The following is a 22,749-nucleotide window of genomic DNA, read 5'->3' on the forward strand; positions in this document are numbered from 1 at the left end:
GTTGATCCAATTGGATTGCTTGCATATCATTAAATGGAGAATTCGAACAACAAAAAAACATTGTTTAGAATGTTTTTCTCCACTCACTAAAGGTTTTGTGTGGATAGAAGGTGTTTGTTTTCAGGGTATATTTGTATGTAATGAATTGCTTATGTTTTTGTGGTGTCTACCTTGTGTGTATTTATTTATCTACAGTATTTCTGTGTGTGCTGCTGGTATTGCAAGGCAGTCAGCAGCCTCACAGTGGACTGGAGAGGGGTGGACTACATGAAGAGTGGGGCTCACTCAGGACTGGCCTGTTCAAGTAGGGAGGCAGGACCGGGACTGAGACCACCTTACACTGCTCAGCCCCCCCCACCCACCCTAACCATCATACCCCCCACCAGCACCCCTCCTCCACTCCCGACACACTCACACTCTCCCTTGCCCTGTGCCTGTCTCTCTCCATTCTACCAAGCAGCCAGCCAGACCTCTCTTCTGCCCTGTCGACATCCCTCGAGTGTTCCACGCCTTTCTCCCTCAGCCTCCTCAGCCGTGCTCGTCTGCCCTCGCCTCCGCTGACGGTCCAAGTCTATCTACAACTGCAACAAGTTCCCTGGGACTTTTTCAGAAACTCTTTCCTCAATACCTTTTTTTTCTTTTTGCTACCTCCCTTGAGACGCCAGTGCGGGTTGTGCTGTGTGATAGGGTCTAGTGTTGCTCTTCGCCTTCGGGGTCTCTGTACGCTGTTGACCAGAGGAGAAGACTACTTGTCACCATGATCAAAGTTCAGCTGCTGCTCTTGCTGGGCCTGGTCGGCCCCTTCTGTGCCGTCGCACGCGCAAGTAAGTCAACATCCAGGGCTCGAGCCCTCCTAGCACACCGTGTCCGGTCACTCTGCTCGGCTCTCACACTTACTCACACACACCACACCTCTCTTCTCATACTCACACACCCTTTGTCTGTTTGGCTTGTATCCGGGAGCGTCCTGAATTTGAATCTCGGGGCCACTCTTTGTCCTTAGTTCAAAAGTTCCACTCAAGGAAGAGCATACACGTTCTCTTTGGTTTGTTTGATGTAGGTTTTATTTTATTCTTCACAGTAGTCTTTGTCATTTAACATTTGCTCAGCTATGGTATAGGACTCTTGTATTCTCCTCTAGGTATAAGTTCATTTAGCAGTGAATTTCTTTGGCTCATCCTGGATGGAAAAAGACAAGCCTTGGCTGAGGGTGTTAATGTAATACACAGGGCTGACTGGGTGGATAGTCTGTGTCAATTCTACCCCCCACCCCACGCCTCAGGGAGGAAGAAAAGTTTGATTTGGAGACGGGAATGTGATGTAATGGTGCTAGGTCTTGTGCCTCGTGCACATGAGTTCTTGTCTGCCGGCAGGGAGTAAAAGGAATATCCTTTGGAAGGCTCCCAAATAGTGCTCGGGTCTGACTCGCCAAATATACACACTGTACACGTTTATCGGAAAGCTTACCACTCTCCCTCGCCAATCCTGGGTTCCAAAGTCTTTCCCCATGGGGTGGGAGGGAAAGAGAGGAAGGGGCAGAGACTGAGTGCTGCAGGGCAGGGCTGGTTTGCGTGTGGGTATTAATAGAGGGTAGCTCTATATTTTAAGACTGTCATATGGATGGGACCGGGAGAGCGAATAACCGGCTACGTGAGGGCTTAACAGTGAGGGCTGCTGCCCCACCCCTACCACATGTTGTTAGACTGCCAGGACCCACCACCCCCTCCACATTTACCCATCTTTGGCAGGGTATCAAGCTTTACAGGCCCCCTTCACCCCTCATTCCGGCCGCCCCCTGATACTATTCCCCCTACTCCCGGTTGATGAGTCTAGGGGCGGGGGAAGTTGGTGGGATTTATTTTTAAACAGCAACCTTTACCGACCAGACGTGCCTCTTTCCAACGAAGGCCTGTTTGTAAGAGTGTTAACTCCTCAAGCATTTCCTCTCTGCTCCATACCCTGACAAAAATAATATAAACAAATATAATAACCGGCACACGCTCCGAACAGAGCCTGTTGATTCTTGACTCCCCTACATTCCTCGCCGACGCCCCTCCCAACTCATAATGAGCTTTGTCTGAGCCACTCGCCTTTTAAAAGACTCCATCCAGCACATCTGGCTGCAGACACGGGTCAATGCTCTCTGTCCGTGCCGGCTTGTAAAGTGACTCAAGTGTGTGCTCATTCGCCAAATATGAGGCGTACGATATAAAATCCACTCAGGAAAAGCATTGCTTACATCAATATATTATTTTTTTTGCCATCCAAAATGTAGAGTTGACAGTTGTAAGCCTACCTCTAAAGGAAAATCTGTGCGGTGAAAAAACAAATATCTATTTGAGTCGGCCCAGGCGGAGGCCATTTTAGGTCACGAACGAGGTAGCCCCAGACGTAGTTGTAGGGTTGGTGTGGCAGGCACTGACAGAGAAGGTAATTCAGCCCTGCCATTAGACCAAGGGGGCACTCCCACAACATGGCCGAACCAAGGGTTTGTGTGTCTTCACTGTCAGCATGAACATCTCATGTCTCTAGCACCTACGCCACAGTGCCAGACACGGAGCAAAGAAGAAGTAACCCACAGGGCTGCATAGAAATGTATACACCAGTGAACTGAGAAAATTATGTTTTTCTGGACTTTCATTTGATATATTACTAACGTTCCCTGATATTTATTGTGGCTCCCTTTTTAGGTCATCTCAATTCATTTTTGCTGTACTTAATGTAATGAATAATAGATTGAGTTTCACAGCATATATTTATCGCTATACACTCAGTGGCCAATTTTAAGGTTCACTCATTTAGTACCGGGGTCGGACCCCACTCTGCCTCCAGAACAGCCTGAGTTCTTAGTGGCATGGGTTCTACAAGGTGTGGCATTCAAATGTTGCTCAAGAGACCTAACGTGTGTCAGGAAAACATTCCCCAAACCATTACATCACTCCCACCAACCTGTACCGCTGACACCAAGCAGGATGGGGCCATGGACTCATGCTGCTTACGCCAAATCCTGCCATCAGCATGATGCAACAGGAACCAGGATTTGTCGGACCATGCAATGTTTTTCCACAACTCAATTGTCCAGTGCACCGTTGATCATACCATGCTCAAAGTCGCTTAGGTCACTTGTTTTGCCCATTGTAACGTTCAATCAAACTGTAACTGAATGCCTGTCTGCCTCCTTTATAAGCCACGGCCACATGACTCACTGTGTCTGTAGGAGCGAACATTTTTGTGAATGGGGTGGTGTACCTAATAAATTGGCCTAACTGGAGTATTTCTGTAATGACTTGATATTTCTTGTTTGCCCGATTTATATTGTTCAAGTACATTTGATATAGGCCCATGGCTTCATAGAAGTATTGTGCCATTGGTGGCCTCAGTGATGTTGTCCAGAAGATACATGTTTAATGTCCTGTATCTCCAATCATGGGAAAATAAACGCGGCCTATATGTGGATACTATTGTGTCTAAGATAAGAGCCAGTTAGCCAGAGTGGAATATTCTATCGGACCTCTCCCACTCAACTCAAAGTGCCAGGCAGAGAGGTGTGGCGCTATATGTTTATGCGTGACTCCTACAGCTAGCGTGGGAGGCTAGCTGTGCTGCGAGGTGCCATACTGTGATGAGATGGGCAGATACCTCCCTCCCCAGCTTAGGAACAACATTCTTGGGCTCCGGGGCCACAGCAGACACACACACACTCCCTCACAAGTCTGGAGATGGGCCCTTCCTGTCTACAGACAGCTTAGCACAGACTCACACACTCACTCATATGCACACACAGGGGAGCCTCAGTGGCAGCTGATTGTGATGGTGATGGATGTGTCCTGCTCCCTCCTTTGCTCTCACTATCTTTCTCTCTCCCCCTCTCTCTCTTCCCCTCTTCTCTCTCACGATGTCATTACTGTCCGACAGGCAGGATCGCCACCCCATACGGGCCCCACCGCTTCTCCTGGCCCTTTGCTGTATTCTTTCACTCTCGCCCCTTTGCCTGCCTGCCTTTTATGCCCCCCTTCTCTCCAAAGAGCTTGTTTGAGAGAAATGTTAATGCAGGGCGATTGAGACTTTTAATGCCCAGCGGTGGTTAAGGGAGCTGATGACACACGCACTCAAACTCAAGCATGCACGCATGCACACACTCACACATCTGCTCTGAGGTCAGGCTATCATGGGACATTAAATCAGAGACAGACTGTGGGACTAGGATCTGTTCACGAAATAGCGCTAGAGAGAGCGAATAAATGGAATGAGCTGCCGCTGAGCTCTCCCCTCTAAGTAAAAAACATACCGTTCCCTTTGGGCTTCCCTCCACCCTTTTTACACCCCTCTCCTTTTGCAGAGCTACAGCATTCCCAAAACCTTTATCAGGACAACTTAATCCACGGGATGAGGTGGGGCAGAGAGAAGATAGGGGGAGAGAAGTATGGTGGGAGAGAGATGTCGTGTTCTCTTACTCACTAGCGCATCTGTATTAGCCAACACAGTGGAAAGGAAATAGTACTTAGAGCTAATTGTGAGTGCAGCAGACATAACGAAGCAATTGTTAGCGGAGTGGGGGGAACATGAATACATATAGCGTAATGCTATTCTCACTCAAGCATGGGCACTTTATCATCAGACATTCCAAACAAACATAAACGTTGCAGTTTCAAGTGCTTCACGATCCGCAGTGGGAGAACAACTTTTGTTATATTTGAACCTGCTTGTTTCTAATGAACGTTAGAGCAAATGGGGAACAGAGAGAGCGAGAGAGATTTAACTCATAGAGCATTCTCTATTACGAACGGTCTTGAACAATCAGGGAAAAGGACGAAGAAATGATGTCAGGTTCTAAGTTTAGACCGATCGCTCAGCTTCTTATTTCTGGAGTTGGGAGAAGTTTTGAACTGCACATTTCAAATGGGCAAAGAGTACTTTCAGGAAAAAGGAGGGATTGCAAAAGGACATGTTGCCAGTTTGCAAGTTAACCATAATTTCAGTCCTTCACTGAAATTGACTTCTGCTTCTTAATTTCGAGGCTGTGCTGTCCAAGCAAAGCTTTCAGTTGTGGTGTGGAGGGGAATATTTCCAACAGGCACAGATAGGACGGGTTGACGAGCACAACAGTAAGGTCTCACTCAGCTTGTACTTTGCGGTCCAACCCTTTGATCAAAGAGGCTATTCTTATTACAAGAGGGTTTCATTCAATTATAGGATAGATGATGGTAGATTTCACTTCAAGCATTGACAACAGCATACCACCCTGCATCCCACTGCTGGCTTGCCTCTGAAGCTAAGCAGGGTTGGTTTTGGTTGGTCCCTGGATGGGACACCAGATGCTGCTGGAAGTGGTGTTGGAGGCCAGTCGGTTGCACTCTTTCCTCTGGTCTAAAAAAATATCCTAATGCCCTAGGGAAGTGATTGGGGACATTGCCCTGTGTAGGGTGCTGTCTTTCGGATGTGACATTAAAAGGGTGTCCTGACTCTCTGTGGTTACTAAAGATCCCTTGGCACTTATTGTAAGAGTAGGGGTGTTCACCCTGGTGTCCTGGCTAAATTCCCAATCTGGCCCTCATACCATCATGGTCACCTAATCATCCCCAGCTTCCAATTGGCTCATTTATCCCCTCTCCCCTGGAACTATTCCCCAGGTCATTACTGTAAATGAGAATGTGTTCTCAGTCAACTTAACTGGTAAAATAAGGGTATTTTTTAAACAGTCCACTGAACTCAGAGCTTCCTTTACAACTCTTATTGCCATCCAAAAATGGCCTGATGAGGATGTTTTGAGGTTGAGATCCATGTAGGTCTTTGGTCTCTCGTAATATCACAAACAACAAATTCCAACACATCCAAGTAATTTGGATCCCGTTATCTCTGTTAAACACCCAGTTGTGTTGTTTTACCCTGAATTGTCCATTGTTGCCTCCCCCTCTTTCCCCTCTTAGTGACTATGTTTTAATGGTATGGCCTCATATGCTGACTTCCTGCCATCCCCATCCAGGGGCTGTTATGGCGGAGACTCCATGAACAGGAAATGAGGCAGCGGATGAGGCATGCGAGTGCGCAAACACGGCCCAAGACAGGATGGAGAGGGGCAAGATGGATGGGACTGGGGAGGAGGGAGGACCAACATTTGTTCAGTCATGGGGTGTGGCAGCCATGTTCTTACTGCTACTGATGTGTCAAGCTATGGGCTGGGAGAGAAATAAAAAAATGTCAAGGAAGAGCTAATATTTTTCCCACAATGCCCTTGCAATGAGGGAATTTCCAACTGTTGTTCCCGCTTTCCAGCGAATACATTTCAAAACGATTGTGAAATGACAAGAGTGAAGTTTTATGGTCATACTCAAAAAGTAATTAACCTCAGTTGTCATGTATCCAATCACAAGTGGTAGCCCTTCTCTTCAGCGTGTGTGAATATTGTTAATTTGCCTCTAGCAGTCTCTGACTTTTCTTTGCTGCCCCTCAGGCACACTGGTGACACCATTAGACAGGGTGTCAGATACCCCTGCTGCCACCGATACCCTCGAAGAAGGCGCCACCGATGCCCCCAAGACTGCGGCCGATGAGGTCGTAACGAAAGCCCCTGCCACCGATAAACCCGTCACTACTCAGGCCGATGAGGCTGCCCCGAAGGTGACAGAGGCCGCTTCCACGGAGACCGAGGCCACTGAGGCTGCCGAGCAGGAGGCGGCTACAACGGAGGCCCCTGCTGTCGCCACCACGGCCCCGGCATATCCCAAAGCCACGGCAGCTGCAGAGGCTGAGGAGGAGTTGGTGGTGGAGGAGGGTAAGGATAGGAGATGTCATCTACAGATATAGAGATCATGAAGCTGAGAAACCCTGTCAATGCTACAGTCTGTAGGTGCTCCCATAGGCGGGAATCAAAGAGGGCAAGGATATGTGTAGAACTCAAGACACGATGAAATTGCTCTGCCCCCTGGTCTCTAAATTTCTATCCTTGCCTTTTAGTCGATTGTCTCACTCTCCCTATTTCCATAATTTTTTTCCCCTTCTCTCGGTTTCCTTCCTGTTTCACCAAACGTGTTGTTGATTCCCTATCGAGGTCAGTCTGATGGGGTAACTCAGTCTTTGTGTTCCTTCCACAGAGGGCACTGGCTCTGGACAAGTGGTGGGTATTGTGATTGGCGCATTGGTGGCAGTGATCATTGTCATCGCCGTGGTGATCGCCTTGGTGAGGAGAATGGGCAAATACTCGTAAGTACTCGTAAGTTTTTTTATCTCTGCATCCAGTATGAGAGAAGTTAGAGGTAGTTTAGCAAGCCAATGCTAACTAGCTTAGCGCAAACACTGAAAGTCTTCGGGATCAGTTAGCATCCGTCATACTGGACGCAGAGACATAACATTTGCCATCACAGGTTGGTGGCACCTTAATTGGGGAGGATGGGCTCGTGGTAATGGCTGGAGTGGAATGGTATCAAATACGTCAAATACATGGCTTTCATGTGTTTGATGCCATTCCAGCCATTATTATTAGCCGTCCTGCCCTCAGCAGCCTCCACTGTTTGCTATCCACGAGTTCATCTGACTCTGGGGAAGTAGATAAAGGGCTTCATTGCCAAAATACTATGGTGAAGTGGGTGCAATGGGTATTACGAAGCACATGGTTTAATAGATAAAACAACCTGCATCACCTTTCAACCATAACACATTTGAATCATAGATTCAAATAGAAGTGTCTGTATTCCTTTAAAAAATAAGTTTTGGCCTCCCGAGTGGCGCTGTGGTCTAAGGCACTGCATCGCAGTACTAGCTGTGCCACTAGAGATTCTGAGTTCCGAGTCCAGGCTGTCGCAGCCGGCCGGTAATTTTTTTAATTTATTTATAGACGTTTTAAATGGGAACAAGAAGTGTCTTCCAATAGAGGACACGACAGCTGCTGTACTCCTTACCACACACCTTTTCCTCTGAAAATATTGTTATATTTGGGGATGTGCTTGCCTGCTAACAGGGAACATTTTTTTATGCCATAGGGCTGCTGCTGCTGCTAAGAAAAAGGCTGCCACAAAAGAGAGCATCTTGGTTTCTGTAATTTTCTCTGATTGTTTTCCCAGTTAATCATCTTAACCCCATGACTCTCTGTGGTCCAAAGTCACAGACACAAAACAAATGATGCGTCTCATATTGAACCCTATTCATTTTATAGGGCCCTAGTCAAAAGTAGTGCTCCATTAAGGGGAATAGGTGCTATTTAGGATGCACCCTTTGTGTCTGTCCGTCGCCGATCGACAGGCTGTTGGTTGCTACTGCTCTCTGAGACATCCACTCATGGGCCAATGAGCCATCAGGCATTGTTCATTCAGTGAAACAAGTGGCTTTATTTGCACTTCAATTTCAGTCAAAAGGCTCATGTATGGACTTAGTGGGTCCATTGACAAATGGTTTCCCAGCTGTTTGGCTTTACATCAGTTCTAATTGATTATGCTGGCTGTCTCAATGGCATAATGGTTTGAAGCAGAGTAGCAACTCAAGGCTGTCATCTTGAATGTGTTATCCTGATAACTAATTCAAAGAGATTTGTTGTTGGTCCGTTTTGAAACACTTTTGTTTTTTATTGTACCAACTTCACCTAAACTGAGTAAAATGTATTAAATAAATACCATTTTAAGTATGTTTCTCCTTTAAACCATTCAAAACTAACTATATCCTTATACAAGCCGAATGGTTGTAGTGCCCATAACTAAGATAACATGCAGTATATGAGTGACTTTTGAATTAATTCAGTTACAATCACCCATGTTTTTATTTCCTCATTTTCGGGTCACTGGTGACTCCCCCTACGAATTATGACGTTTCATGAAAAATGTACTAAGAACATAATTTCTCTATGTGCTGTGGTATCATTAAAATCATAAACCAAGCAACTTTTTAGATATAATTTATCCAAACCATTTTTTCAATCATCTGAAATGTGTGAGCAGATTTTGTTTGAGTGTTGGCCTGTGTGTTTTACTCTTTCTCCTTCTCTCTTCATCCCTCAGCCCCTGAGGAGAAAGGCTGCCAGACAGGAAGTCCCCAAAATGTTCTGGCAATTCTGAACTGCTGAACTACGTAATTTCCTGTCATTAAACAAGCATGCTACCAGCACTAACCTAACCAAGATCTTGTACTGTTGCCAAAAGGAGGGGGAGGTGTGGGGGGAGAAGAATGTTTCTCTCCCAACCCCCAGACAGAGCCATTGATATCAATGGTCCTGCCCAACCACACAACAACCCTCCACACCGATAACCAAACGGGGGGGGTGACCCCTCACTGACATCCACAGTGACCCACAGGATGTCAGTAAATTTCAGGATTTTTCATGTGTTTGTAAAAAGAAAGGAAGTAAGGGATTATTTAACTTGTGGTAGAAAACGCTCTCTTATGCAGTGGTGTGTACATTAATTCCAATTTGCATTTGAGTTGAAGACGACCTAAAAACACGACACAAAAGAAACAGAAAATAAATATAAAAATAAAAAGTTGAATACAGAAGGGGAAAAAAGGCGGAAGAAAATGTGGTGAATTTAATAGGGTGTATATACCATGCAAAGGGACTACAGTTATTACTTGATTATATGTTGCAGTTGCTCACTATAGCATTCAGTTAATGGAACATTGCAAAGCAGCCAAAAACATCCACATAGTATTTTCTCACCTTAACACCTAGCCAATGAGTCCCTACCTACCAAAATGTTCAACAACTATATGAAGCACTGTATGCAGAAGTTGTTTCGACATTGTGCTCATGTTCTGAGGGTTAGCGAGGGGCTAATGAAAAGACGCCTCATTTGCAAGTGTAACGTGACATTCGCCAGCTTTAACACTGACATATAAAAACCTAATACAGATCTGTGAAATTTTGCAGAAGGGTTTGTGCCACTGTCTCTGGTATTCCCTGGATAGTTTGGAGATTTTACTTTTGAAGTGCATTAATGTGAATTAAGTACTTTAACTGTCACCCATTCCAATAGGACAGCTTTGACGACTTCAGGTTTTCACAAAATCATGTGTTACATATACAGGTAGAAGTCATCAGCCCCCATTCTGCTAGCATTGTCCTTTACAATGTATTCACTGTACTTCTGCTTACTTTAGTTTGGATGGAGTATACCAAGCAAACACACACAATCTTTAAATACAGGTTCCCCCCTGAATGCATACAAAGGATGTTTTGACTTCCATGATTGCACCCAGTTTTAGGCACATTTTCTTCATAATCGTTAGTGGATAATGGGTGTAAACATTATTCAGTCTCAGCTTAGCTCCGCTTGCTTTAAGAACTCCGTTAATAAGTGCACTGAATGAGTGATGACAATTGTTTAATGGATGCGCTTTAGACACTGCAATCGTTTGCAACGATGTTTGTTTCTGCTTTTGCTCCATATTATCAAATCTAGGTCTTTCATTTTACTTGTCAGATTTTTTTTTTGTCCTTTTATTTAATTGCAGTGTTTTTGTTCATACTGTTTCAATAAACAAGTGAAAACACTCCAAATATACACTGGCTTGAGACATGTTTTTATTTATGTGTGTTGGTAGAATTCAGACATTGTATTGTCTTTGTTGCTCCATTGTTTTTTAGCTGTTGCTTATCAAATCAAGTTTCCATGACACTGTCTAAAGTCAGATTCAAGTAATTTCCCCCAAAATCTTGACAAGCCAAACAAGAGGTGCTGACACAGGAAGTAATTAATTAGCTCATGACTGCTTTTTACACCGAACTGTTTCCCCACAATCTTTAGTGTAAAATTAGCACACACCACTACCCAGCATGCACTGGGGTAGAAGTCAGTGGCGAAAGCTGATTGCTCCAGTCAGGTAATGCACAAAATTTCAACACCCCTCCACTGAATCAAGACAAACTACGGCCAAATGCGGTCCTGTATGGACTGCCTGAGACTGCTGAGTCCGTTAACTCTCTCCGGCTGGGGTGTTTCTCTGACAGTTACGTGTGTTTTTTTTATGTTGTGGCGTTTTTCGTACGGCACTGTTAACCTGGGGCAGCTCTCCAACAGTGAGCTGTGAGGCACACAGAGCTGGCCTGTGTCTTGCTCTCTCCTCCATGTGGTTTTAGGCAGCGTCTCAAAAGCCACTGCACCAGCCGCCTCCAGTCTGCCAGCCTCATCCCCCTTTAGCTCTGCTCTCTCCCTCCACACAGGGAACAATGGAGTCTTTTGAAAGGGAGAAGATGGAGATGCTATGGGCCGTTGTGACGCTCACCCAGCTCTGCTCTCCTGTCATTACACAGCCTGCATGGACTCCCCACCCACCCCACAGGAGGTGCTAGGGCAAATTCTGTACATTGCTCCAGGGTGGAGTCGCTTCCTCCACTCACTCACTCACATGCAGATGTACACAACACAACTATATACATTATAGTGTAAACATGAACGCAAGCATGCAGTGCACGCACACACACACGGAAGACTACAAGCACCTTCACACTGATGCAGAAGCCCGGATAGGCACACAGCCAAACTCAGGCTGCGTTAAGACAGACTGCCCAACTCTCACAAATTGGTGTTTTGACCAATCAGCTCTGAAAAAGATCTGATGTGATTGGTTAAAAAAACTATTAGTGTGAAGAAAAAATGAATTGGGCTGCCTGTGTCAACACGGCTTCAGTCATGTCTGTCTGCACACACATTCACAGACTGCAGCTACCCACCCACCCACACAACTCCCTGCCTCACGTGTACAATACCTCCCTCATAAGCGCCCACTTGTGCAGTGTGCAGGCGTAAACATGAGCTTGGTGTGTGTGAAATAAATCCTTGTGCCGGTGTCCTCCTGCCCGGGTTTTTATGGCTGCTTCCCCCAGCCTCCCTGCGTGCGCACACCCCTGTCCTGCTCAAGAGGTGACGGGCTGTTTCATAGGCCTGTCAACTCAGGAAGGCCGAGCAGAGGGAAAACGCGCAGCACTACAGTAACTCAGGCAAGCAGACAAATTCCAAATAGAAAGTCCTAAGAGATCATGTCCATGTAAAAGGACCAATGAGTGCCAACATGTGAAGTTCATAGGAGCATGTCAAATGAAAGCTAAGAGTCTAGGTTTTTTCAAAATGAAGGCATATCTCCATTTTCCACCCCCAAGAAATTGGAATAAGCAAAGGCTTTGAATTCTGGTCAAACAGATGGAAAAGGGGTCTTACACAACATCAACCAGAAAAACTCTTAAAAAGTACATCAAATCACAATAATGGTCAAGTAAAGACCCCTTCCAACTGACATCAATACTTCTATTTAGTTTGAGAAAATGTTCTGCCTTCTGTAAGTTAAAGAAACATTGCCTTGTGCCTTGGAATTCCGTTACCAAAAACCCACATTCTTAACATTTTCTAATTTCTCTCCCTCATGAGTGGGGAGGATAATAAAAGTTCACAGAAGTAACAAGTAAAGATAGACCAATCAATTAGTGTTTTTACTGATATCAATTTTGTTAAGTGATTGAAAATAAAATCTAACAGAATTTCTGCAATTGAATTGGCTACAATGGTAAATCATAGTAGTCACAAAGTTGGGTTCACAAGTTTGGACAGCACAGGATAGTTCAGTACAGTACACGAGTTGAGTACACTAATTTACTGTACTATACTCTACTGGGCTGTACTTTGATGTCCAAACTTGTGAAACATAGACGTCTATGATTGATTCCGATTTGATCTTGTTTTGGGTGCAGAGCTCATTAAAATAACAGCCAGTGTGTAGAATAATACCACAAAATCCAAAGGATGGTATTGCATATTTTTACCTCTGTGTAGCTATTTAGGATACATCACCATGAAGAGAATGACATTCACATCCATAATTATGCATTTCTGTGTAGTACAGATCAGCAACCCATGATGAAATTCCGTTACTGCAATTCCATTACTGAGTAGATTCAACGTGTCACGTGTCATGTTATCGCTGGCACCGCATTCTTTCTGCACACATCGTTGAATCTCAATTCAGCAAATATTTGGCAATTGTGGACACCAAACAATTTGGGAGATTTTACCTAATTTCTGTTACCAAACTTTGCATCTGCACAGTTCTTCCAGTAAATGTGCTTTTGTTAAATTGTAAAAAGTAGTCCTTGTGCATAAAATTGTATGGTTTGTTAAACTTCGAAATTAACGGTTTTTGTTTGGCATACATTTTAAGTGAAAAGAGCCACTCCATTAACGTGAAAATGCCCTGTAGCAAAACAATAATTGTAACCTAGCTTATCCAGAACCCACTACACAGACGTGAGTTAATTTGTGACTGGAAATGTGATATTATTATATGACGGGATTCAATCCGATTGGGCGTTATCAACAACGCACCTTTTAAAGACAATGTTCCTGTGATCGCAGAGACCATATTCACGGTGAACTTTGCATAAGTCAGCTCAATCAGAAATGATTTAAATGTCAAGTGTTCTACGCTTCGGACTGAATTCCAATTCTGTCAATAATGCTAGAACATGCGTACATGAATGTTTGCAATTTAGCTAGTCCAGCATCAACTACACAAGTCAGATGAATTTGAGGTAAACTGTGAAGAAAAACAGGCCACAGACAGTGCATTCGGACAGTATTTAAGTAAAAAAAATCCTCATCTGCAGACAATACCCCATAATGACAAAGCAAAAGTTTTTTTTGAAATTTTTGCAAATGTATTATGAATAAAGAATAGATACATTATTTACACAAATATTCAGACCCTTTGCTATGAGACTTGAAACTGAGCTCAGGTACATGCTGTTTCCATTGATCATCCTTGAGATGTTTCTACAACTTGACTGGATTCCACCTGTGGTAAAAGTCAATTGATTGGACATGATTTGGAAAGCACACACCGGTCTATATAAAGGTTCCACAGTTGACAGTGCATGTCAGAGCAAAAACCAAGCCATGAGTTCGAAGGAATTGCCTGTAGAGCCCCGAGACAGGATTGTGTCGAGGCACAGATCTGGGGCGGAGTATCAAAACATTTATCCAGCATTGAAGGTCCCGAAGAACACAGTGGCCTCCATCATTCTTAAATGGAAGAAGTTTGGAAACACCAAGACTCTTCCTAGAGCTGGCCGCCTGACCAAACTGAGCAACCGGGGGAGAAGGGCCTTGGTCAGGGAGGTGACCAAAAACCTGATGGTCACTCTTACAGAGCTCCAGAGTTCCTCTGTGGAGATGGGAGAACCTTCCAGAAGGACAACCATCTCTGCGGCACTCCACCAATCAGGCCTTTACGGTAGAGTGGCCAGACGAAAGCCACTCCTCTGTAAAAGGCACATGACAGCCCGCTTGGAGCTTGCCAAAATGCACCTAAAGGACTCTCAGACCATGAGAAAAAAGATGATCTGGTCTGATCAAGATTGAACTCTTTGGCCTGAATGCCAAGAGTCACGTCTTGAGGAAAGCTGGAACCATCCCTACGGTGAAGCATGGTGGTGGCAGCATCATGCTGTGGGGATGTTTTTCAGCGGCAGGGACTGAGAGACTAGTCAGGATCGAGAGAAAGATGAACTGAGTACAGAGTGATCCTTGATGAAAACCTGCTCCAGAGCGCTCAGGACCTCAGACAGGGGCAAAGGTTCACCTTCCAACAGGACAATGACCCTAAGCACACAGCCAAGACAACATGGGAGTGGCTTTGGGGCAAGTCTCTGAATGTCCTTGAGTGGCCCATCAGAGCCCGGACTTGAACCCGATCGAACATCTCTGGAGAGACCTGAAAATAGCTGTGCAGCAACGCTCCATTTTAGAATAAGGTTGCAAAATGTGGAAAATGTCAAGGGGTCTGAATACTTTCAGAATGCACTGTACATGAATAAAGTAATTTATATTACAATCCTCTCACCACAAGCTTGGTTATCATATTTTCAAGATATTGCTAGTCTAGAGTAGTCAGTCACTGTCATATACAAAGCTTCCCACTGGGCACAGGCGTCAAAGTCTATTCCACATTGAAATTACGTGGAAACAGCGTTGATTCAACCAGTGTGTTCCCAGTGGGTTGTGCCTCCACAGTTGAAATGTTGGATGGACTATGCCAGGTATTCCCAAACTGGGGTACGTGCAATGCCGTCGGGGGTACGCCAAATAAAAATGTGAATCACTTTTTTTATTTATTATTATAATCCTCACATTTTCAAACAGTCCATTTATATTTTCCAACAGGGCTATAACATTTGGATGAGCTTTTTTTCCCCTCTGCTGAGTAGCCTCGTTTCACTTCCAAAAATAGAATTAAGCCATCTAGTGTTCACCGAAATAACAACAATATCAAATACAGGTAGCCTAGTCAAATAATTAACATCCAATCACATTAACCGTTACTCTCTTGCGGGAATTCGACTAACGGTCCATACGTAGCCAAAAGTAGCTGCTGCTCATTCCGTTTGCTCGAAAATGGATAAATGGTTAAAAAAAGTAATGCCTGCGTCCATAGAGACACATACCAGCTCTACTGGTAGTACTGCTACTACCAGCAGTACTGCACCTGTCGCCGACACAAGTTGGTCTGATCCACGAGCACATCCAATGCTTGCATCAGTAATTCTATATTTGTTGTTAGCCCAACTAGCATGGACACTGACAGTTGTGAATCTGATGCAGCAGAAGAGCAACTGCCCCCTTACCTGGGAAAGCACCGAACAACAGACAGGGACGTTGGATCATCGAAGAGGCGCAAATATGATGAGAATCTCATTGATTTGGGGTTCACTTATATTGGAAGTAGTGCCTTTCCTCAGCCCCAGTGTGTTATATGTGCAAAAGTACTATCTCACAACTCAATGAAACCTTCACTCTTGCGCAGACATTTAGAAACAAAACATTGCAATTTGAAAAATAAGCCACAGGAGTTTTTTGAGCGAGAATTAAGATGACTTTCGAGTAGTAAGACATGTATAAAAGCAACAGACAACATTAATAAGAAGGGACTAGAAGCGTCTTATATGGTGAGCTACCGAGTGGCTAGGACAGGCAAGCCCCATACTATTGTGGAGGACTTAATTCTTCCTGCTGCCGCGGATATGGCTGGGACAATGCTGGGGGAAAAGGCCCAAAAAACTATACAGACAATGACTTCATCAAACAACACTGTTTCACGACGCATCAGTGACATGGCAGGAGATGTTTTGAAACACTTACTGCTTCGCATACAAGCCAGTGAATTCTATGTGTTACAGCTGTATCAGTCAACAGACGTGGCGGGCCTGGCACAGTTCCTGGTATATGACCGTTACGTTTATAGGGGGTCAATAAAGGAAGACATCCTCTTCTGCAAATCACTGGAAACCAGGACAACAGGAGAGGATATTTTTAAAGTACTGGACAGCTTGGTGACATCAAATGGACTTTGGTGGTCAAGATGTGTTGGCATCTGTACGGATGGCACAAAAGCCATGACAAGGAGACATAGTGGAGTGATAACGAGCGTGTGCACGTGCAAACAGTTGCTACCGACGCCACTTGGGCACACTGCAGCATCAACCGAGAGGCTCTTGCTGCCAAAGCAATGCCTGACAGCTTGTAAGACATTTTGGACACTACAGTGAAAATGGTTAACTTTGTTAAAGCAAGGCCCCTGAACTTTGTGTATTTCTGCACTATGCAATATGGGCAGCAACCATGTAACGCTTTTACAACATACAGAAGTGCGCTGGTTATCAAGGGGCAAAGTATTGACACGTTTTTTTTAATTGGGAGACGAGCTTAAAGTTTTCTTTACTGACCATCATTTTCACTTGTCTGACCGCTTGCATGATGACGAGTTTCTCACACGACTGGCCTATCTGGGTGATGTTTTTTTTCACCTGAATGATCTGAATCTAGGATTACAGGAACTCTCCGCAACTAGATTCAATGTGCAGGACAAAATTGAGGCTATTATTAAGAAGTTGGAGCTTTTCTCTGTCTGCATTAACAAGGAAAACACACAGGTCTTTTCATCATTGTATGATTTTTTGTGTGCAAATGAACTCAACTTTACGGACAATGTCAAATGTGATATAGCAAAGCACCCGAGTGAGTTGGGTGCGCAATTACGCAGGTACTTTCCTGAAACAGATGACACAAACAACTGGATTCATTATCCCTTTCCCACCCTGCCACTGACCACTTATCGATATCTGAATAAGAGAGCCTCATCGAAATTGCAACAAGCGGTTCAGTGAAAATTTTATTTAAATCAGAAGCGATTTCTGTATTGGGCTGCGCTCAGAGTATCCTGCTTTGGCAAATCACACTTAAGACACTGATGCCCTTTGCAACCACATAACCTATGTGAGAGTGGATTCTCGGCCCTCACTAGCAAGAAAATGAAATACAGGCACAGACTGTGTGTGGAAAATGATTTAAGACAGACTCTCCAATACAACCCAACATTGCAGAGTTATGTGCATCCTTTCAAGCACAATCTTCTCATTAACCTGTGGTGAGTTATTCACAATTTTGAAGAACAAATAACGTTTTATATGTAAGATGGCTAAATAAAGAGCAAAATTATTGATTATTATTATTTGTGCCCTGGTCCTATAAGAGCTCTTTGTTACTTTCCACAAGCCGGGTTGTGACAAAAACTCACACTCATTCTTATGTTTAATAAATGTATTGTATAGTGTGTGTGGCAGGCTTACAATGATGGCAAAAAACAACATTTGAGAGTGAGCTGACCCTGGTGCTAGAGGGGGTACACAGCTGGAGGTTGAATGTTTGAAGGGGTACAGGACTATAAAAAGTTTGGGAACCACTGGACTATGACAAACTAACATATCTAAACAATTCTTGATTCTAAACAATTTACCTACTGGTTAAGGAAGAGAGGAGAACATATTTTTTATGACTTATACCATTATAACCTTCTTCTTGTATGATTATCAAATACACTGCTCAAAAAAATAAAGGGAACACTTAAACAACACAATGTAACTCCAAGTCAATCACACTTCTGTGAAATCAAACTATCCACTTAGGAAGCAACACTGATTGACAATAAATTTCACATGCTGTTGTGCAAATGGAATAGAAAACAGGTGGAAATTATAGGCAATTAGCAAGATACCCCCAATAAAGGAGTGGTTCTGCAGGTGGGGACCACAGACCACTTCTCAGTTCCTATGCTTCCTGGCTGATGTTTTGGTCACTTTTGAATGCTGGCGGTGCTTTCACTCTAGTGGTAGCATGAGACGGAGTCTACAACTCACACAAGTGGCTCAGGTAGTGCAGCTCATCCAGGATGGCACATCAATGCGAGCTGTGGCAAGAAGGTTTGCTATGTCTGTCAGCGTAATGTCCAGAGCATGGAGGCGCTACCAGGAGACAGGCCAGTACACCAGGAGACGTGGAGGAGGCCGTAGGAGGGCAACAACCCAGCAACAGGACCGCTACCTCCGCCTTTGTGCAAGGAGGAGCAGGAGGAGCACTGCCAGAGCCCTGCAAAATGACCTCCAGCAGGCCACAAATGTGCATGTGTCTGCTCAAACGGTCAGAAACAGACTCCATGAGGGTGGTATGAGGGCACAACGTCCACAGGTGGGGGTTGTGCTTACAGCCCAACACCGTGCAGGACGTTTGGCATTTGCCAGAGAACACCAAGATTGGCAAATTCGCCACTGGCGCCCTGTGCTCTTCACAGATGAAAGCAGGTTCACACTGAGCACGTGACAGACGTGTCAGAGTCTGGAGACGCCGTGGAGAACGTTCTGCTGCCTGCAACATCCTCCAGCATGACCGGTTTGGCGGTGGGTCAGTCATGGTGTGGGGTGGCATTTCTTTGGGGGGCCGCACAGCCCTCCATGTGCTCGCCAGAGGTAGCCTGACTGCCATTAGGTACCGAGATGAGATCCTCAGACCCCTTGTGAGACCATATGCTGGTGCGGTTGGCCCTGGGTTCCTCCTAATGCAAGACAATGCTAGACCTCATGTGGCTGGAGTGTGTCAGCAGTTCCTGCAAGAGGATGGCATTGATGCTATGGACTGGCCCGCCCATTCCCCAGACCTGAATCCAATTGAGCACATCTGGGACATCATGTCTCGCTCCATCCACCAACGCCACGTTGCACCACAGACAGTCCAGGAGTTGGCGGATGCTTTAGTCCAGGTCTGGGAGGAGATCCCTCAGGAGACCATCCGCCACCTCATCAGGAGCATGCCCAGGCGTTGTAGGGAGGTCATACAGGCACATGGAGGCCACACACACTACTGAGCCTCATTTTGACTTGTTTTAAGGACATTACATCAAAGTTGGATCTGCCTGTAGTGTGGTTTTCCACTTTAATTTTGAGTGTGACTCCAAATCCAGACCTCCATGGGTTGATAAATTGGATTTCCATTGATTATTTTTGTGTGATTTTGTTGTCAGCACATTCAACTATGTAAAGAAAAAAGTATTTAATAAGAGTATTTCATACATTCAGATCTAGGATGTGTTATTTTAGTGTTCCCTTAATTTTTTTGAGCAGTATATATGCACTCTGTGTTATGATCTAAACCCTTGACACCTATGTAAATAGTTATATTGTTCCTATAAAAGTACATTTTGTTTTATGTGTATGGTCATGATTTCTGATATCTGTGATGTGATCCTCTGGTATGTGTGTTGTATATTGTTAAAAATGAATACACATGTTGAGCACAAAAAAATGTAATAAAGCCATTTTTTAACAGTACTACTTGTTGTTCACTGAGGTAGTTAACAAAATGAACATATTGGAAGTTAAATCTCAGCAGACAACACAATCTGCATGACAACAGAGGTTAGTTGATTTGGGGTAAAATGGGTTCGAGGGAAACGGATAAAGTCCTTTTATTCCAGTCTACTTGTGTATGTCATTGTAACTTTGTATTTCAAATATACAGAAATGAATTGATGTTCACATAGCTGGCAAAATAACAATTACACAATTAGCATATCATAAGTTATATTCCTCATAAAAGATCATTTCACATTAAATCTCAGACAATACTATCTATTCTGTATAACAACATAATACAACGGAATATATCCCAACCATCATTTGGACCAATGTACATTACAGTTGTAAGCAGGTCGCCCATGTCATGAATGTGTGCATTTTTCCATACATGTAGCTAGTATGCCCATATCTTCCACAGGGATTTGGCATGAATGCATGGCTTGCACCCTGACGCCTGCACCCAATCCTAACCCGCAAATATAGAAAATGCGCTGTACAGTCAGGCCTATGTTTCTGATTATAATTTCCGCCATTTTAGTAGGCTATTTGCTAGTCAACTTGTCTATAATAACATAAATGCAGCTTCTCTTCAATCATTACTTGTTGCCCTAGAAGACTAAATAAATCTTTGCTCACCAGGAAAGATGTCATACATCGATTTAATGAAGGCTTCAATCTAGTTGACATCTTTCATCTCTGCTTTTCTCCAGCAGAGATATTCCCTAACTGCGCATTCATTCTCTCAAGATGCTGAATGAAATAAATCCTATTTCTCCACTCCTGTGGACATTTTACTGTAAGAACTGCTTAATTCTGCAGGATTATATTAGGCTATGGGATATATTATTATATTAGGCTATATAATAGTTAGTGTCCAGATTTCATTTACTATTTCATTTAAACCATCTGAACAGTTGGACTACAGTTCCCTTGATGTGCCATATATGAAGTCCCTGTCTTGTGACTGTCAAATTTCTATGGCACCTCACAATAATTACACAAAAATATTTCTCAAACATAAGGCAACTGTTCTGGCCTTCCTCTATATTTTCAACTCTCCATTTTGCAGCTTTTCTCTTATTGAACTAAACTCAGTGTTTGCCTCAGTGGATCAACGTTAACTTTCTGCCCAAGTTCCCAAAAGTATTTACCAATTGGCAGGATTGGGTAGGTTACTTTATAAATGTAATCCATTACAATTACTAGTTACCTGTTCAAAATTATAATCAGTAAAGTAACTTTTGGATTACCCAAACTCAGTAAAGTAATCTGATTACATTCCTGTTAAGAAGCATTAGAAGAAGCCAAAAATGTATGTTACCAATTGAACGACATCTATTGCAGGATAAATCAATGTTAAAGTTTACATAGCTGGCCATATATGGATGTTAAAGCAAGTCTCTTCTTCTTATTGGTGTCCTTTAGTAGAGGTTTCTTTGCAGCAATTCGACCATGAAGGCCTGATTCACGCAATCTCCTCTGAACAGCTGATGTTGAGATGTGTCTGTTACTTGAACTCTGTGAGGCATTTATTTGGACTTAACTCAAATGGACTTAACTCTGGGTCTTCCTTTCCTGTGGCGGTCCTCATGAGAGCCAGTTTCACCTTAGCACTTGATGCTTTTTGCGGCTACACTTGAAGAAACTTTCAAAGTTCTTGAAATGTTCCGTATTGACTGACCTTCATGTCTTAAAGTAATGATGTACTGTCGTTTCTCTTTGCTTATTCGAGCTGTTCTTGCCATAAAATGGACTTGGTCTTTCACCAAATAGGGCAATCTTCTTTATACCACCCCTACCTTGTCACAACACAAGTGATTGGCTCAACTGCATTAAGAAGGAAATAAATCCCACAAATTAACTTTTAACAAAGCACACCTGTTAATTGAAATGCATTTCAGGTGACTACCTCATGAAGCTGGTTGAAAGAATGCCAAGCGTGTGCAAAGCTGTCAAGGCAAAAGGTGGCTACTTTGAAGAAAATAAAATACAAAACATTTTGGTTACTACATGGTTCAATATGTCTTCACTATTATTCTACAGTATAGAAAATAGAAAAAATAAAGAAAAACCCTTGAATGAGTAGGTTTGTCCAAACTTTTGACTGGTACCGTGTGTGTGTGTATATATATATATAAATAAATAACACACACACACACACACAGTTGAAGTCAGAAGTTTACATACACCTTAGCCAAATACATTTAAACTCAGTTTTTCACAATTCCTGACATTTAATCCGTGTAAAAATTCTCTATCTTAGGTCAGTTAGGATCACCACTTTATTTTAAGAATGTGAAATGTCAGAATAATAGTAGAGATAATGATTTATTTCAGCTTAAATTTCTTTCATCACATTCCCAGTGGGTCAGAAGTTTACATACACTCAATTAGTATTTGGTAGCATTGCCTTAAAATTCTTTAACTTGGGTCAAACATTTCAGGTAGCCTTCCACAAGCTTCCCACAATAATTTGGGTGAATTTTGGCCCATTCCGCCTGACAGAGCTGGTGAAACTGAGTCAGGTTGTAGGCCTCCTTGCTCGCACACACCTTTTTCAGTTCTGCCCACAAATTTTCTATAGGATTGAGGTTAGGGATTTTTTGATGGCCACTCCAATACCTTGACTTTGTTGTCCTTAAGCCATTTTGCCACAACTTTGGAAGTATGCTTGGGATCATTGTCCATTTGGAAGACCCATTTGTGACCAAGCTTTAACTTCCTGACTGATGTCTTGAGATGTTGCTTCAATATATCCACAATTTTCCTCCCTCATGATGCCATCTATTTTGTGAAGTGCAGCGGTCCCTCCTGCAGCAAAGCACCCCACACAACATGATGCTGCCACCCAGATGCTTCACGGTTGGGGGATGGTGTTCTTTGGCTTTCAAGCGTCCCCCTTTTTCCTCCAAACATAACAATGGTCATTATGGCCGAACAGCTCTTTTTTGGTTTCATCAGACATTTCTCCAAAAAGTATGATCTTTGTCCCCATGTGCAGTTGCAAACCGTAGTGTGGCTTTTTTATGGCGGTTTTGAGTGGCTTCTTCCTTGCTGAGCGGCCTTTCAGGTTATGTCGATATAGGACTCGTTTTACT

General features: G+C 43.7%; 1 protein-coding gene across 1 annotated transcript; it reads left to right on the plus strand.

The window, feature by feature from the left end:
• The first annotated feature begins 393 nt into the window (after positions 1–393).
• On the plus strand, positions 394–10,484 carry LOC106567378 (cytochrome c1). Its single transcript, XM_014136549.2, has 4 exons — positions 394–824; positions 6,452–6,772; positions 7,092–7,200; positions 8,985–10,484. Exons 1-4 carry the CDS (start codon positions 758–760, stop codon positions 8,989–8,991), a joined length of 504 nt encoding a protein of 167 aa, XP_013992024.1. The 5' UTR covers positions 394–757; the 3' UTR covers positions 8,992–10,484.
• The last annotated feature ends 12,265 nt before the right edge of the window (positions 10,485–22,749 follow it).

Source organism: Salmo salar, chromosome ssa13 (genome assembly GCF_905237065.1).
Source record: "Salmo salar chromosome ssa13, Ssal_v3.1, whole genome shotgun sequence".
Lineage (NCBI taxonomy): Eukaryota > Metazoa > Chordata > Actinopteri > Salmoniformes > Salmonidae > Salmo > Salmo salar.